The sequence below is a fragment of the Biomphalaria glabrata genome, chromosome 4 (assembly GCF_947242115.1).
Source record: "Biomphalaria glabrata chromosome 4, xgBioGlab47.1, whole genome shotgun sequence".
NCBI classification, from domain to species: Eukaryota; Metazoa; Mollusca; class Gastropoda; family Planorbidae; genus Biomphalaria; species Biomphalaria glabrata.
Window position 1 is genome coordinate 24,549,226 of NC_074714.1, and position 18,587 is coordinate 24,567,812.

General features: G+C 38.4%; 3 protein-coding genes across 3 annotated transcripts in view; all 3 read right to left on the reverse strand.

Moving 5' to 3' along the window:
• LOC129925914 (mucin-2-like) overlaps positions 1-16,204 on the reverse strand; it is a 42,979-nt gene extending 26,775 nt beyond the window's left edge. Inside the window, exon 1 of the mRNA XM_056027491.1 lies at positions 15,992-16,204. Coding sequence (XP_055883466.1) covers positions 15,992-16,088 — 97 coding nt within the window. The 5' untranslated portion in view covers positions 16,089-16,204. The remainder of the gene's footprint in view (positions 1-15,991) is intronic.
• Positions 2,718-7,875, reverse strand: LOC106051970 (uncharacterized). The gene is made up of 3 exons (XM_013207199.2): positions 7,701-7,875; positions 6,334-6,475; positions 2,718-4,370 (listed from the first exon to the last, which is right to left on the reverse strand). The coding sequence occupies exons 1-3, from the start codon at positions 7,761-7,763 to the stop codon at positions 3,256-3,258; spliced, it is 1,320 nt and encodes a 439-aa protein (XP_013062653.2). The 5' UTR covers positions 7,764-7,875; the 3' UTR covers positions 2,718-3,255.
• A 2,124-nt stretch (positions 16,205-18,328) lies between the features above and the next one.
• The window catches only part of LOC129925891 (uncharacterized), a 38,656-nt gene continuing 38,397 nt past the window's right edge, over positions 18,329-18,587 (reverse strand). The window contains exon 2 of the mRNA XM_056027359.1: positions 18,329-18,525. Within this exon, the coding sequence (XP_055883334.1) occupies positions 18,352-18,525 (174 nt within the window). The 3' untranslated portion in view covers positions 18,329-18,351. The remainder of the gene's footprint in view (positions 18,526-18,587) is intronic.

An 18,587-nucleotide genomic window follows, 5' to 3' on the forward strand; every position in this document is an offset into this window, starting at 1 on the left:
TATTGTTGTGGACCTTAAAGACTTCTGTTTATCTGTCAGTACCTTTGACGAGAACTCCAACCATGAAAGCCTAAGGACCGATGGATGTCGTCGGGTGAAATAGAGTCGGTCAACTATCTAATAGAGTCGGTCAACTTTTTTTTGAGGGTCTTAAGTTTGTTTTAGGGTACAATACATACGCTACGGTCTAAGTTAGCACCCAAGGAACATTTCTGCCAGGTTTTATCAAGATTGGTCAAATGGTTTTGATTTCTATTCGTAACATTCTGACACCTTACATTCTACTTTATAATACAGATAGATAGATAAGTTTATGGCTAAAACATTTCTTTGCAAACAAGAACAAGTTTTAATGAACCAATTATTGCACACCATCTAATGTAGCTTTTTTAATTATGAAACTATGAAAGAGAAGTAATGGGATTAAATATGCCGATATATGATTAAGTATTGTGTTTTAAGTAATTTATAAATTGTTTGCACTTTAATTGCGTTGAGACGTGAAGGTCGTTTTTACTTTGTTATTATTTTGCTGGTGACCTCCAGCTGTCTCGTTCTGAGGCCGCATGCAACCAGGTGCTCTCTTCTATGTCAGCTAAGGCAAGTTGGCGCCTAAGCTAGTTTTATTAAGCGTTTCCGTGGGGCCCTTCTGTTACGTCGACCACCTTTTAGCTCACCAAAAAAAGACTGCCTTTGGCATACGTTCGTCTCCCATACGGGATACGTGCCCTGCACAGCGTAACTGTTGGACCATAAGAAGTCCCTCTTTACAAAGGCCGCGGGATACACATCTGAGATCAAAAGAAAATCTGCTGCAGAGGACAGACGCAGACGGCGAAAAGAAAATCTTAATCGACCACCGGCGGACCATATTTATGCTTGCCCTGGATGTGAGAGACGAGAGATCTGAATGGAGGGATGTGTTGAAGTAGGCCATATCCCTCCTCGGGCTGAAGCGCCATTGGGATGAATGGATGGTAAAAGCCGGTATGAGCTTCTTATAGTCCGACATTCAGGCTGGGCAGGGCACGTATCCCATATGGGGGACGAACATGTTCCGAAGGCAAGGTGATCGGCGTTACAGAGGTGCCTCACGGAAACGTTTCTTTAGAAAACCAACGCATAGTTTAAATCAATTAAGAAAAAATTTGCCATTTTACTTTATCACAAAGTGCCTGTTTTACCCTATAACGTAGAGATTTGCGTCACTTGATGTTTCGTACTGAAGCCATAATGAATATACTAATCACAATATTAAATGTCTGATCGTAATTATTTGAGAAGTTACACTGCAAAGACTTTCTTCCAAGCCAATAATAGTACAATAGTTTTACGTAAAAGATTCATTGTAAAACTATAAGACGGACGTGAGCTGTGGTTTGTCTAGACTGTAGGAGGACTTAAGAGACTTTATATTTAATCGTATGTACAATTACATTTAGAACTAACAAACTCTAAAGCAACTCTTCACATTAGTAGTCTTTACCCAATCGTTCATTTTCGTACTACAACTAAGTAGATGGTCATAACACAGCTCTCTCCGCCTTACTTGCCCACACTAAACATGATATCTAGCTCGCTGTCAACGAATTTGCGTACGCTGAAGCCTCTTTTGATTTAACTATAAACCTCGGTAAAACCCCGGCTGTAGCTTCTTAAAGTTCGACATTTATGCTGTCCAGGGCACGTATCCCGTATGGGGGACGAACATATGTCAAAGGCAATCTTTTTTAGTGAGCTGAAAGGTGGTAGCGTAACAGAGAATCCTCTCGGAAACGCTTCTTTAGAATACTAACGCAATGTTTTGTTACAAAGTGCATGTAGAGATTTTGCGTCACTTAATGTTTCGTACTAAAGACTTTATGAATATACTAATTGCAATATTTATGTCTGAACATAACCATTTGAGACGCTACACTGCAAAGACTTTGTTCCAAGCCAATAAAGTGCCCAATACATTTAGGCAATGTAAACGACTCGATGTGAGCTGCGGTTTTCTAGACTGTATCTTATCTTATGAAATAATGACGTTACTTCAAAAAAAAAAGATGATGATACCTCCTACACGTTCTCTGTATGGGGACTTAAGAGACTTTCTTTACTAATCGCCAAGTACATTGGGAGTCTTTACCCGATCCAAAATAAGTAAATATATTTCCTCAACAAATTAATGAAATGAACGAGGCCCGGTCACCTGTTTGTTTAAAAAAATCTGGAAATGTGTGTTCAAGTATATATTATTTAATGACATTATTGAAACCCTCCCAGGCTCCACTGTAAGAGATTACATCACTCACTATTCTTAGGGGAGACAACAAAGGAACTAATGTTATTAAAATTACTACGTCAGCACTCTGATCATTAGACCATACAAGAAACCAATATTAAATAGTTCTAGAAACGTATATTGCCTAATGTTTTCAATGTTAGCAAGTTTTACAAACGTATATTGTATAATCATGTTCAACTTTTTGTGTGCTTTACACATAAACTGCATTAAGTTTTGTTTTAATAGAGCTCAGCGACAAATGAAGAAATCGCCGTTACCGGATCATTTGTTCAGAGTTGTAAGTATAATACTAACAGACATACTTATTTGGCTTTAACTCTTTCACTCCTAACTGACGATACCAACATTGATTTGACCCCGTTAAGTTAAATTAAATTTTGCTTTTATAAAATTTAATTAGTGTTCTATAAAAAGAGCATTTTTCTTCTATAATTGTATACCTTAGATAACATTTCCTGATTGCATACAAATAGTTTTATCATAATAGGCTAGTGAAACAAAATAAATAATTCCATCGAAACGTGAAAAATAATTACGGAGAGAAAGAGTTAAACAGTATTTCGGTTGAAAAAAAACTGTAAGTAAAGAGAACTTAACCTTTCATTTTTAAGGAAATAATCCATGATTAAATATAGGATTGGAAAAGTTTTATGAATAAAAATGAAATATAAGCAAGCTGATAAATATTCTTACAAATATTATGTATAAAGTGTTTCAATATATGGACTCTCTCCCTCTCTCTCTCTCTCTCTTTCTGTCTCTCTCTCTCTCTTTTTGTCTCTGTCATTGCGCCTCTACATTTATTTGTGCTACTTCTTCGCCACCTCTTCCTTGAATGTAGGTCTCATAATACGAACTCTCTCTCTCTCTCTCTCTTTCTGTTTCTCTCTCTCTCTCTATTTCTGTCTCTCTCTCTATCTCTCTCTTTCTCTCTCTCTATCTCTCTTTCTGTCTGTCTCTCTCTGTCATTGAGCCTCTACATTTATTTGTGCTGCTTCCTGGCGAGCTCTTTCTTGACTTTTCCTCCATACAACAGCCAAAAAAACTCCTGCCAACAAGACGGCGATAAAACCAGCAATTGTTGCCGATAGATAAGTCCATAGCGTTCTACTGGACTCGGCGCCAGTTACAATAGATGCGTTGTAGTTTTCAATCATGACTGACTGATTCCATACAGAACTTGAAGTAGGCTGAGCCCTTTCTGTGAACTGATTTGTATACGAAGTGAACGATTCCAAGAGTTTGTTGTTTTTTAAAGACGATGTTCTAACTGAACTCAGGGAAGATAATTCTTTAGGCAGAGAGAAAGAGACTTCCGATGAAGACAAGATAGAGTTAGTTGGAACATAGGATGGCAGATTGTTATTTGCTTCTCGGTTCTGGTCAGGATAGTTGATCATTGAAAGTAATGGCAAGGCGACGGTGTCCGAAATTGATGATGATGGAAATATTAATGTGTCTAAAACTCCAGTTTCTGCACTAAATGACTGTATTTCAGAACCTGATGATACTAATGATGGTTTGATCTCGGAACTAGATGGAGATACTAACATTGCAGTGTTCAAAATGAATGAAGTCAAATATGTATGTGACAAAAATGTAGGTGACAATGTTTCATGAGTTGAGATCCATGGTAAAACCACGGTGTCCTTTATTGATTGATTTGACCTAAAGTTTGATTCAGAAATCGTTACAATATCCTGCATTACTGTTGATGAAAATAAGTCTGTGTTCGGCGAATATGTCTTGGAAACCTGCTTTAACGGTGATATCACTGTTGGCGAGATAGATAATGAGGGCATCACACTGCTGTCTAAGGTAATCAAAGGTAACGATGGTATTGATGTTACAGAAAACACCGAAGAAGTAGAAAATATTGAGCCAGAATCAACGTGCGATGACACAGATTCTGGTTGATGCGTGATAGTTAATGGCAGGGATGTCATCAATTTATTATGATAGGTGAATGATGTCAGACTAGTTTTAAAGGTTGTGCTGGTCTCAAAGTTTTGAAGACTTGAATCATTTTTCCCCTTGACACCCTGATCTGATGGCTGAGCATTTAAACTTACATTACCACCTGAAATAGCCAAATAAACAATGTAGATCAAGTTATAGCAGAAATTGTTGACTTGTTAATGTCTTTAATGCATTTAATAAATCTCCTATAAGAGTCTAAAGAAGTATTTCAAAAGCTATTCGAAGAATTATAAAGAAATATCGGAACAATCAACTTTCGAAACAAGTAAAATATTTTTTTTTTAATTTTAAAAAAAGGTAATTCTTCCTTTATAAGCTGAACATCTTTTGTAAGGGCAATTAATTTGCTCTTAATAACTAATAAATGATAAGTTTAAAAAAAAATAGCTTGGCCCAGCTCCTCCCCCCACCCCTGAAAAAAATGTTGTTTTAGCGAAGGTATAATTCTACTTATAGTTTATGAAATTTTAATAGCAGTCCTATAGATCCAGACTAAGAAGACGGCGCGCAAAATGTTCTTGAACTTCTAATTGCTATTATTTTACTCTTAATATCTAATTAATGATATTTCAACAAAATGGAACATTTTTAACCCACCCCATGCCCCCTCCCCAAGAAATAATCATGGTTCAGCGTATGTTTAAATCTAAGGTAATAAATGTCGCAGACAAAACGAACATTGAAGTAATAGGGAGCTACAGGCAGAATTCACATTTAATAAAGAGGTCAAGAAATATCATCAACCACAGTTTATTGCGATGCCAGAAATGTCAATCAGTTTTCTGTCGCACATTTGGGTTAACCCTAACCCTGAATACAGATCGTAGTTTTCCATTGGTAGCTCATAGTAAGCCTTTATGAAAGTTCTTCTCCAAAACTTAAATTCTTGTTATATAGATCAATTCGCTATTGCAAAAGGCACTTTTGCGTATCATACATTTACCTGATGATGCAATTCTAAACTTTTACTAAATTCATGAGTACCAGGTATTTCAGGGAAAGTAGCCGCCTATTTGACAAGTGAACTCTTTCATATAGATCCTACAGAAAGATCTTAGAAAAAACTTTTCAGCGAGCCTGCCATTTTATTAATTATTGAGTGTGTAGGCCAACACTGAGAGTAAGTTGTGTGTGTACATTCTGATGCAAAGTACTAAAGTCTAAGCTGTTGAAAGCAATATTCCTCAAAATAATCTAAGCCTGTTCTTTTTACATCCCAAGATCGACATCTGTCCCGCTTTGGCTTCCCAAATATCTATTTTTAATCCGACGTGAGTTTGCAACCTGAAGAGTGAAATTACACAAATAAAAATACTTTATATATATATATATATATATATATATATATATATATATATATATATATATATATATATATATATATATATATATATATGGCTCCTTTTGTATGGAAAGGCAATAGATGCGCCCAGTTGAGTCACTGGTTTTGGTTTAGTTTTGAGACGGGGCAGAATCTAGTGTGGCTAATCAAGCCAATTCTAGAGTGGCAGACTTTGCCACAATTCGTGCATGTGTATGCATCTGATTCAGGGCTAGCTAACAGGGCAGCTTTATTTTTGTCCTCTTGATTAAGGCCGTTTCTTTTCTTTTGCTCTCAGTGAGGATCGTCCCAGCAGGCACAGTCTGTCTCCATGCTCTCCGGTCTTTGGCTATTTCTTCCCACATACTTTCGTTGATGTCTGTGACTTTCATGTCTCGCTTGCAGACATCTCTGTAGGCTAGTCTTGGGGGAACCTTGGGTCTGACACCCTCCACAAGGTTAGCATATAAGATATCTTTTTTGATTCTACATATAAAAAAACGAAAAAACATTCTGATGGAGTTGAAATGGAAAAATAAAATCGTTCAAACTTTAAGTCTTCGCGTTCTTGTCTCGAGTGTACACACATTTAATTAAAGCAACGTTTTTAAAAGGAATTAATATTTAAAATGTCTGTAAAAACACATTCTGTTTACAAAGCAATTTATACATTATAATAGATGTTTTGTAATATTTATTTATATGAACGCAATAAAAAAAAACTCCCACTAGTGGCACTTACCAGAACAAATGACTGGTTTTACTTTATGTATATGGCGATTGAACTCTGCAAATGAATTAATCTTTAGGAACAAGTCAGCGCCGGATGAAACATTCCTCATCTCTGATTCATCAATGTCTTTTGTAACACCGATGGTCAAAATCTACAACACAAGCAGGAGCAACAAATTATTGCGAGACTCACAACAAAACTTCTTCACTAGACAAGAAAATAAAATTCGGGATGAATTAAGATCACATGAACTGGATTCTAGTGTTGTTTTTTCACTCTTCACTCTTGAATACAATCAGCAGTTAGATTTTGAACGAACACTTTAAAAGATTCAAATAAATGATCTACAGAGATAAAAGGTCATATCCTGTCCCTACTTTTTAAAGTCAACGATCTATCATATTCTAAAATTTAGAGATTTAAAATAAAACTGTCAGTGATTGTCACGAATTGATACTGTGACCTAATTTGATCTATTTTCAGAAACCGGAGTCAGGTCAAAGAAGACGCAGAGCAAGTCAAGTTGTTATTGAAGTGACAATCTACGTGTATGATGTTCAATTAGAAGAAGTTTACTAAAGAAGGAAGAAAAGAACACAGGTGTTTCTTCTGTCTGCTGTCATGTTATTTATATACATCTTCAACAAGATGATTCTGTTTGTGCCATTATTTATATAAGAAGAAAAAACCACAGAGTGTATTGAAAGAATAATAATTATAATACAAAATCGATAAATATTGGGTAATAAAGAAGCAGAACTCATCACAGTGAGATCCAAGTATTTAACAAGAAGAAGATGTAAAATATTTGTGTAAAGACAATACCTCTTTTATGCAACTTATAGGGCGATTTTTTTGTCTCTAAAAAATTAATGAATGTTAGATTTAAAAGAAACTATTGAACATTTTTACCCCGCCCTCCCCTCTTTCCGTCCTTCTGCTTTACAAAGAATCCTAACCTAGATCTATAGCCAAATTTTAAATGAATTTCCTTTTTTACTTTCAAAATGATAACGGTCTTTTTCTCAGTGCTATACATCAACTGTTACATTGCAAGGTAAATCGTTGGAGCCATTTTTGAGATCAGCGCCTAGCAGATTTCAGGTTTCCGTTTTGTGGTTCCAGGTTCCATGAAGTTGTGACTTGAATAGAGATATAGATTACATTACACACCAGGGCCCGTTTTACATCATTCAATGTCCTTGCCATTTTTTCTTGTGCAACTTTTAACATATGCGTATTTCTCAACAATTAATGTAGTTCCAGCATTTTACGCTCACAACACAACTTTTAGTTCCTTTGTCACGACCTATTCTTATATGCATGCAAATCTTGGAAGTTGAAGATCTCGAGAAGATGGAAGTCTTAAAACTAACCTTTAGATACTGTTTAGATTTCAGCTTCATTGCTTCTTGTTTTGTTTCACGACTCGTATACATCTCGTCTGTGATCAGGACTACCAAATCCTGCACCTCAGGTCGATCACCGTTTTTTTCCACCAATACATCTGTCCTGGTTTTCTTTAGTGCCTCATGTGTGTGTGTACCGCCAGACCTGCATAAACGAAACAAGAAAAACATTTTAATTTTTGTTTTCAAAAAAGACCGTCCTTATGTAACTTACAAGTAGTACGCACCGGCTAGGCCCGTTGATTTTTTTCCTAGGCGTTTTATTATTTATAGCATACGCCGCTATTTTGAAGGGACGGCCATAGGCCACAGCAACCGATCCGACCGCAGTGGGCCCCACACTTTCATAGGACCCCCACTAATTCTATGTGTAAATTATTAAATTTAACCATTTTATGACTTATAACAGATTTCTCGCGGCCGCCTGATTTTCCAGGAGCTCCTGGAAATCTCCTGAAATAGCAAAATATATTAAAAAGTCATGGAAATCTCCGGAAATTATAAAAAATCTTTTGAAAACTCATACAAATCTCTAAAATGTAGAGACAAAATTTTCATTTTGGGGTGTCATTCAATATGGAAAACGCCTATCCTGCTGGCGATAAATAAAAACGGCATTATGCATTAGCCGTAATTGTGTAATCGGGTGAAAGAAGCTTCTCGCGCCTCAAACTAATGAAGAATTAATTTAGTTCAACAATTCTTGTAGATAGATTGAAGCATTCATTAATTGTTGCTATTGAGCGTTATCTATGTAGGAAATAAAATTTTCATGATACACTCTAAGACTTCGCTACACGCAAAGCTCGTAAAGTTCGTGGGATAACTCTATCCGCTGAAATAAAATAATGATCTTTCCTTTACTTCTTCTTCTCGTCCAAACTCTTGAGCGATGAAGAGAATTAAATATATATAGATTCATATGACCCACACTTTCATAGGACCCGCTCTAATTCAAGGTGTATACATTAATAAATTAAACCATTGTATAACTTAAAAGAGATTTCCAGCGCCCTCCTGTCGATTTACCAGGAGCTCCTGGAAATCTCCCGAAATCGCAAAATATACAAAAACGTCCTTAAAATATACGGAAATATATACACAAAAATTGTCATTTTATGGTGTCATTCTTACGCGTGGCAATATGCATCAGCCGTAATTGTGTCACCTGGTGAAAGAAGCTTTTCGTGCCTCAAACTAATGAAGAATTACTTGAGGTCAACAATTCTCAAAGATAGATGGACATATTTGGTAATTCTTGCTATATACTTTATGACTTTGCTACATGCAAGGTTTGTAAAGTAATTCTGTACAAAGTTAAGAATGGATAAAATGTTTAGACAAATTTACTTTCTAATACAAACTCTTAAATTTCACTTATTGTCCGCTTCCCTACACAAACTTGGCCCTGCGAAATCCGTTTCGCATATGGCCCCACAATGATTAAGTACGGCCCTGCTATTTACATATATATACATAGTAGATTACTTAATCTCTTTTCATGACTTCTAAGTCACAATGGTTAAGTCCGGCGCTCCTGTTTTGTGTTTTTAAAATATTTGTTTGTAAAATGTTTTACAATGTTTCGAATGTTCGTCAGAGTTAAAGATAGTTTACTTTCTAGTCCAAACCTTCCACAGAACAAAGGGGGATGGGAGCGGGCAGGGTTTGATAAATTTAAAGGACAGTCCACCGCTCAGGCAGCCATCCGTAGTGTGAACACTACTCTTGTGTTTTCTCGTGGACTATCCGCAGAAATAAGAGAATGATCTTTCCTTTACTTCTTGTTTAAACTTTTGAGGGAAGAAGAGATTTATATATATATAGAAGATTATTGACGGATTTGTTCTTAGGCTTTATATTGCTTCTTCTGGCCGGAACATCCTTTTCTTTTCGTGTTTTTTTTTTATTTTAATAAACTCGTCACATTTTAACGATCAACAAAACAACATTATTTAGCACTTTAATTATTGTATCTGTTACAATGAAATTCCAGGGCCCGCTCTCTCATTCTCTCTATCTAATTTTTCTCTCTCTCCGGTACACCCATTTTGTTTTGATTTTTACCTGCGCATAATAATTTCCTACAAAGAGTTGACTTGGAAAGACCCGCTTCATATTGCTCCCACGACACATACACGGTCTCACATCTTTGACCCCTTGATTTTAGTAGCACTTTGGGGGCCCCCACGCAAAAAAAAAATAAAAGTTAGTCCTTCGTACACTCCCGTTCCCCTTTCTTGGTATTTTGTTCTCTAAATAAAAAGAAATATCAATTTGGATTTGTGACGACCCGCGTGTATTGCTTGTATGGATGGCTTGTTTTGGTGTCTAGGGAATAATTGTTTGAATGTGCAATATGCTAGGTCACCTGTGGCTCCAAGCAGTTGCCTGCATGCGTCAACGGCCACACCCCAGCAAACCGTCTCGACTGACGGGCCAAACCAGGTGAGGGTTAGCCAGAGCTAGAATCTGGTGGAACTATGGTCTCTGTCCACCACCAGCATGTGTAGTCTAGCTGCGGGTGTATAACGCTCAAGTGGAAGGGCCATCAGGCTTCACCTAGCAAACGCCGAGGAACATTTTGGAGCACCGACTGTGGGACATGTAGGGTACACTGGTCATCCACTGCACCCCAAAGCAGCTCCAGTTGTCTGGACTCTGTTCTGCCACTGTATCCATCTGGCAAGGGGCGAGAGAGTGAGGCTGATGCAGCGCAAATCTCCCTCACATTAATACATTTTTAAAGCGCAAGCCACATTCTCATCTCCCATGTTCATCAATCAAAAAGCCCTGCGGCGATAGGCAAGTGGCGAAGTGGCAGGTGTGGATACACTGGCAGCCATAGCTATAAGCCTACACGTATGCGGCCCAGACCATATGGCCGCTTGCCAGTGGCTGGAACAGCAATGGAACTCAGCAGCCATATGAGCGTCTAAGCAGCCCCTTTTTAGGAATGCACTGCTTACCTTCTAAGAATGAGGAAGGGGCTAGAAAAGATGCCTTAAACATTATCTGTCTCCCATGACCCTGGCCAGTCTCCCGTGACTGGCGGGTGTCAAGAGCAGGGGTGTGTACGATGTGAGATTGTGTGTGTTTTGTTTATTTTATTAGTTGGTTTGTAAATTGTTTTTATCACGGGATTTTCAAGGGGGGACAATAAGGTTTTCTAGCGGTCAGTCTAGCAGATGGAGAGCTGACCTGGTCCGAGTAGGGTGCTTGTGTTTGTTTACCAGTTTTTATGCCTAGCGTAAGGAGATGTTATAACTTATATTAATATTCTTGCTATGTGTGTGAACGGACTATTTGGGGATAATATTATGGTGGCATTGATAGCCTTTTGTTCAATGAATCTAGTCTAAGCGCTCTGTAGTATTAATTCGGGCACATTTAGTCTTTCAGTAATAGTAATATGATTATGATGCATTCAATATTATATGTGTAACTTGCAGTTGGCTGTAAATAAATACTAATTTTATACTCCTTCGTTGAGTGGTACTTTATAATATTTATACATGTAAAGGTCTGCATGTGAGAATCATACCCTAGAATATCGAACTATGTGTCTGTAGTAAAGAATTAATCCCCAATCCTTTACATTTGGTGACTGTGAATAATCCTGGAGTTCCTTACAGTTGGGGGCTCTTGTGAAAGAAAACCAGGACCTCTCGCAGCAGAAATGTATAAGTAGAGCAGTTATAAATTGGTATTGATGTACTTAAACTTACAAATATTGTTCTACATTTTATATTGTTGTTAATTTGACACTCATTCTATTTTAAAACATTTTTCTTCATCTGTTATGCCCCTTAATTTGGCCTGAGGAACGGAGTGGTTTGAAGTGCCAGTACAGAGAGGACAGCGACAGCCCGAAGTTGAATCACAAGAATGTTGGATCACATGCAGGAGTGACGAGTTAAGTTATTTGTGTTACCTCTCGTGTAGCTGAACCCTCTACTCTCTAGCCTCTATTTTCTTGCCTCTATTATAATTTGTTTCAATTTGACTATCATATATATTCCTGCTTTTTTTTTCTTCGCTGTCATACTAGCCTCTCAATTTTTAGGCTTCAGTCATTTCATTCTGATTTTATCGTTCCCAATTTAATTTTTGCTATAAAAGCAAGAGTCTTTAAATCAAAGTATTCTTACTTCTTATCTGAATCTAATAATCTGATCATTATTTCAATTTGTATTTTTATGTCTTGATCATTTACTTTTATGACTAAAAATATTCTGCAAAATTAGGATTGATTTTATTTTCTTATTGTATTTACAATAGAACACTATAATTATTCTTAAGGTAGTAATTTAAGGTAAAAGAAATAGTAGGACTGTTATTTTAACATTTTCTGTAAACTTAGTGTAGCAGACGTACTGAGTGCTGTGTATTATAAGGATTAGAAAGTGAAACATGGAAAAGGAGAGTGAGGTAGAGAAACAAAGAAGAGAAAGGTTGGAGAGGGTGGAGGAAAGAGAAATGTCCAAGCTGCAACAGATGATAAGATTAAAAGAACTGGAATTGGAGGAAAAAGAGAAAGATAGACAGGAAAGAGAGAAAGAAAGGGAACACGAAAGAGAAATGAAGAAACTTGATTTACTAATTGTCCAGGAAAAAAATAAAACGCCAAGCGCAACAACCGGAGTCACGGCCAAGAGACCAAGACTGAGCAAAGGATTCCCTGCCATGACAACCGAAGATCTACCGTGTTACCTCGACATGTTCGAAATGGCAGCTAGGAGGGATAAGGTATTAAAAGAAGACTGGGTGGCACAGTTGCAGGAGAAAATAACACCTAAACTAAGCAAATCCCTGACACAGAGAAGATTAGTGGACTGCACTGACTACGAGAAAATAAAAAAAGAGCTCCTAGACTATGTGGGAATGACGGAGGAAGCCTGCAGAAAAAGATGGCATGAGACTGTCCCAATTGAAGATGGCCCAAGAGAATTTTTGTGGCATTACAAAAGAACTTCCGACAGTGGTGTGAGGCGGCGAAAATAAAACGGAACTTTGATCAGCTGGAGGATTTAATATTGAAAGACTCTATTCGCAGTGCCCTAAATGAGGAAGTACGAGAGGAGATCCTTGTCAAGGAACCTGAGTCGTTGGAAAAGCTAGTTGATTTGTTGGAGAACAGAAAGATAATCTTCTCGAGTAAAAGCATTTTCAAGAAATCGAGAATTTATCAGGCCAACGCAGTGAGTGACAGAAGAAATTTTAATAGACAAAATTACCACTACCAAACCAGTCCTATCAGAGCAAACTACATACCCTTGGCCACCCTAAAAGAACAGGGTGTTCACCCGGCGACCACGATGAGGTGGTACTGGAACGTCGAGATGGACTGTTAACAGAAGACGGCGCATGCTATACTTTTTTCTGGATCTGCAAAAGGCGTACATTTGCGGTGAAATCCAAATTAGTCAACAAGAAGGATTATTAAAGGGAATAAATGACCGTCTACCCCTCACCTTAAGGCGACATGCAACTCTAATAAGCGCCTATGCCCCAACCAAGACAACATCAAGGAAAGTTTCTACTCGGATCTGAACTCTGCAATAAACAAAACGCTCAAAACAGGCAAACTCATAATACCGGGCGGCTTCAATGCCAGGGTAGGATCGGACTGGAAAACCTGGAGTAATGTTCTGGGTAGACACGGAATTGGTAACTGCAATATCAATGGTTCATTGTTATTAGAAATGTGCGCAGCCCCAAAAAGCTGACTATAACAAATACTCTTTTTCATCTGCCTCACAGGAAAAAAAGACGCAAGATGCAAGCTTTGACATCAACTAGACTTCATCATTGTCAGACAGTAAAACAGACAGGATGTCAAAGTCACTAAAGCAGTATGCGGAGCGGACTGTTGGACTGATCATCGCCTAATCTTATCTAAGCTGAAAATATGCATCAAACCACGTAGGCGGCCCAAAGAATGCAAGCATGCAAAGCGCCTAGATGTTGGTAGGCTCACAAATCCAGACATTTTACAAGAGCTCATCAACAAACTAGACAGTGAAATTAAAAGCTCTGCATATGAACAAGGATGTGGAAAACAGCTGGAATAAACTGAGAGACTCTGTGTACTTGGTTAAAAGTGTCCTTGGTCAGCCAAAACGCAAGCACCAAGATTGGTTTGACAAAAACAACATGCAAATCGAACAGCTTTTAACACATAAGCAACATTGCTTTAAAGCCTCTCTGTGTAATCCAGCCTGCCGCCGAAGCAGAGAACACTACACTAATGAAGAAGTCATGTTTTAACAAAAAGGCAGAAGAAATCCAGTCCTACGTTGATAATAAAAATGCAAATGTGTCTTTAATTCAATCAAAGCTTTTTACTGTCCTCGGCAAAATGGCCCATCTCCCACATTCAGTGCTGATGGAAACAAACTTCTCACAGACAAGGAGGAAATACTTGTTTGCTGGGATCAACTTTTCAGTACCGTGCTCAAGCATTAGCGCCGAAGCCATCGCACGCCTGGAACAAGTCCCAATAAACCATTCACTCGCTGACCCTCCCTGGCCCAATGAAGTAATGACTGCAATATCCAACCTCTCAAATGGTAAGACACAGGGACTTGACTCCATCTCTGCTGAAATATACTCACTTCGTAGTTCAGAGCTGACAGCTAAATTAACAGATGATGTGGGATCAAAATAAAACCCCAAGATTTCAAATATGTTTTCATCATCATCTCTTCAGGAGAAAGGAAAATATGCAGTTATGTTCTAACCTTCGTGACATATCCCTCCAATGCATTGCAGGCAGGAGTCTGGCTAGGATGCTATTGAATAGACTACAACACCACCTAGAAACTGGCCTACTTTCGGAGAGTCAATGCGGCTTTGTGGCAAAGTAGAGGCACAGTTAACATGATCTTTGCAATCCGCCAACTCAAGGAAAAATGTAGAGAGCTAAATTCAAATTTCTATACTGCATTCATAGATTTGACTAAAGCTTTTGATAACTTCAGTCATGAAGACCTTTGGCAAGTCAAGTCCAAATTTGGCTGCCCGGATCAATTCATAACAATGGTGCGCCAATTCCATGATGACATGCAAGCAAGAGTCCAAAACAACGGAGACTACTCCAAGCCTTTTCCTGTCTCAAATGGTGTGAAGCAGGGCTGTGTGCTGGCTCCAACGCTTTTCAGCATAATGTTCACTGCTATTCTGAAAGAGTCAGAAAGCATTGGATTTGGTATATAGTGTTATAACCCTATTCACGACGCAAAAGGGTTAACTGTGTGTGATCAGCTGACATTTGTGACACAGGTCAGCAATACAGTTTAGCGTGCTATATTGAATGGCAAGGGACAGTACTGACATGAACTTTGCACGTGAATAGTGCCCATTGTATGGTCATCTGATCATAAGCCTAACCTAACCCTAACCCTAACCCTAACCCTAACCCTACCCGTCCAAATTACACGCCTATTGGACAGTGCCCGACTCGGAACTGGGCTAGGACGGCCTGCTCCGCATGGCAGAGCTCCCACCACGCGTCCTTTTGGTCTGGTCTACTAATCTGCCTGTGTAGCTCTCGGCCTTTATCGAAGTGTCCCAACTGTTTTATAGCAACCAGACTGTGCACAAAATGTTCCTAAACTTAGAACTATTTATTAAGCTCTTAACTGAAAAGATGCGGGTATTCCCACTAACTGGGTTCAGATAGACCAAATTTAATTTTAAGATGATTATATTTTTAAAGTTATAACGGTCAAAGCAGATTTTCACTGTGTTTCCACTTAGCTAGTATTTTTCCCCAAAAGATATACATACACTGTCAAAATTCTAGGAAAATCATTTGAGCTGTATTTGAAATCAGTGTTCTCCAGGTTCCAGATTTCAGGTTCCACCCATGAATTGCAAGCTACTACAGTTTAAAGATACAAAACTATATCTTCATCTTCATTTGCTCCTTACAATGCCCCTACTATCCTTTGTGATCATGGCTTTAGTGGTAAGAGGGACTAACGTATAAGTTAGCGCATTTACTAACAACCTCGAATAGCCCCAACATTAATTCGGTAACCATTAAAAGCTATGTGGATGCTCTAAGATCGACATTATTTGTCCAGATGTTCTCGAGAATTTTAAGAATAAAAAGTTATGAAGCTTAGCACCTACTCACAATACCAATCAGAACATACGAGATATTAATTAGTATCTACAAGATCTATTTCGTTTGAAAATAGAGTATTTCATACCATAAATGTACTATTTATATACATTAACTATTCACTTACTCTCTTTAGCCTCCACAGTTATATTTGGTCTTATTACAAAAACTGACATGAATAATAATATGAACTTATAAACGAGAATGGATACTGGCTTTGTCATATTTTACATTAGAAACACTATTCCACAAGTGCGACGGATAGCAACAGAGAGGAGTGACAGTGTGATATTTTGGCAAGTTCTCAGGACACAACTGGAGGATCAGTAAACAAAACTAATATCAGCATCAAAACGGAACAGGTAATTAAAACAACTTGGAATAAAGTGGTGGCTACACAGTTGCAGGATCTTACGGCTATCTTTCTTGAGTAAGTTTGTCTACTTATACAATGTTGGGACAAGTGTGATTGGATGATTGGGAAGATTGGAAAAGTGGAAATTAAGTCGTTATGTATGTGTATCATATATGTATATGTGTGTGTGTGTTGTGTGAGTGTAATAGAACTACACGTATGGTGTAAATAAGCATGTATGTATGGGTGTATGTCAAGAACAAAAATAAAAACCGTTTGACCAATCCAGATAAAACATGGCATAAATGTTCTTTAAATTATGGAGGACACTGTAGTGCAGGGGTCTTAAACACGTGGACCGTGGCCCGCGAAACAATTTTGTGTGGCCCGAGGTCACGTCCGCGAATTCAAAGAAAATTAGATAAAATTTACAATGACCACATATAAGCCGTGAAATGATTTACAACTGCACAAATCAGTAAATGAGGTGTCCGCCCACTGCAAGCGAAGATTCTGTGAAGGCAAGCTTTGTTGTTAGCGAGATGATAGCAAAGGCATCACGACCATTCACTGGCGGCCAGTTTGTAAAAGAGTGTATGCTACAGGCGCGTGAAATTATCTGCCCCAAGAAAAAAGAAACTCTTCGAAGCAGGATCAGCGACAAATGTTCAACAGCAACTGATTGCCGCTGCAAAAGACTTTGTAGCATATTCCATTGACTGGACGAGTCTACTAATATAACAGACTGTGCGTATTCATTCGTGGGGTCGACGAAAACTTGAACATTGTTGAAGAGCTATTGAACTTATTACCATGAAAGGAACGACGACTGGACGCGGCGTGTTTCAAGAACTGGAAGCTAGTGTGTGGGCTACCGTGAGAAAAAATTCTTTCAGTGGCTACGGACGGTGCACCAGCAATGTGTTCAGAGAAGGTTGGTGTTGTTGGATTAATGGTAGAGAAACTGTATCAGCTCAGCTTGGCGGGATCTTTTGCAGCCATACACCGCATTCTGCACCAAGAAGCACTCTATGTCAAAAGTCTACAAATGAAGAACGTGATGGATGTTGTCGTGAAGACGATGAACTTCATACGTGAACGGGGTCTCAACCACAGACAGCTTGTGTCATTTCTAGCTGATTTAGAAACGGAATACGGAGAGTTGCTTTATCATACGGAAGTCAGATGGTTGAGTCGTGGAAAAGTGCTGCAGAGATTTTTTGAACTGAGACGGGAAATAGCATTGTTCATGGCAATGAAAGACGGAGACATACCTCAGCTCAGTGTTTTTGTCGGATCTTGCTTTTCTTACTGACATCACGCAACATCTCATTGCACTCAATTCATAACTACAGGGCACAAAGCAGCTGATTACCGTGATGTTTGACCTCATCAAATAATTCAAATGCAAGCTGACTTTGTGGGCCACTCAGCTGGCAGATGGAAACCTGGCTCATTGGTCTTTTCTACAGAGCATTACGGTTGAGCCACAATGCCTGAAAGACTACGTAGACATCCTCTCCAGACTACTGGAAGATTTTGAGCATCGCTTTCAGCAATTCACTGCTCTCGAACCACAGTTTTTCACTGTTGCTACTCCGTTCGCAGTTGAAGTGAAAAACGTTCCAGAGGAAGTCCAGATGGAACTACTGGACCTGCAGTGTGACACTGTTCTGAAGCAAAAATACGCTGTTATTGGTGTTCCAGATTTCTACCAGTTTCTTCCCAGAGAGAAGTTTCCAAACTTATTCTGCGCAGCTGCTAGAATTCTAGCGATGTTTGGGAGTGCGTACGTTTGTGAACATTTTTTTTTCAGAATGATCAAAAAACAGCATTACGATCAAGACTGACTGATAAGCATCTGAGAGCAACCTTGCGGCTTGCCACTACACGCAACTTCAAGCCTAACGTCGATGGTCTGGTCTCTGCCAAACGCTCTCAGCTGAGTGAACAGAAACATGAGTGACGAGCCATCTGCAGTAGGCCTAGAAATTATAGTTGTTTTTTGGGGAACTACAGTTTCTGCTTTTTAATAAGTGACAGAGACAACGTCAACTTATTTTAGTAAACTAAACTGCCTGTGTATGTAATAAACTACACTAAATGTAATTGATAATTATAAAAACTTTATTTTAGCATTTAACTGCATTGACAGTAGTGTTCGTAGAAGTTAATGAAAAAACATTCTCTTTTTGTGGTGCTGCCCGATGCATGGTTGTTACTTTCCACTGTGGCCCACATGCTGAAATGAGCTTGAGACCACTGCTGTAGTTCAAGTTCAATGTCCTTCCCAGTACTGGAGGGCCCTAAAATAAAATACAAATTATATTTATCACTATTAAAAAGTTTTTTGCACATCGGGTAAACC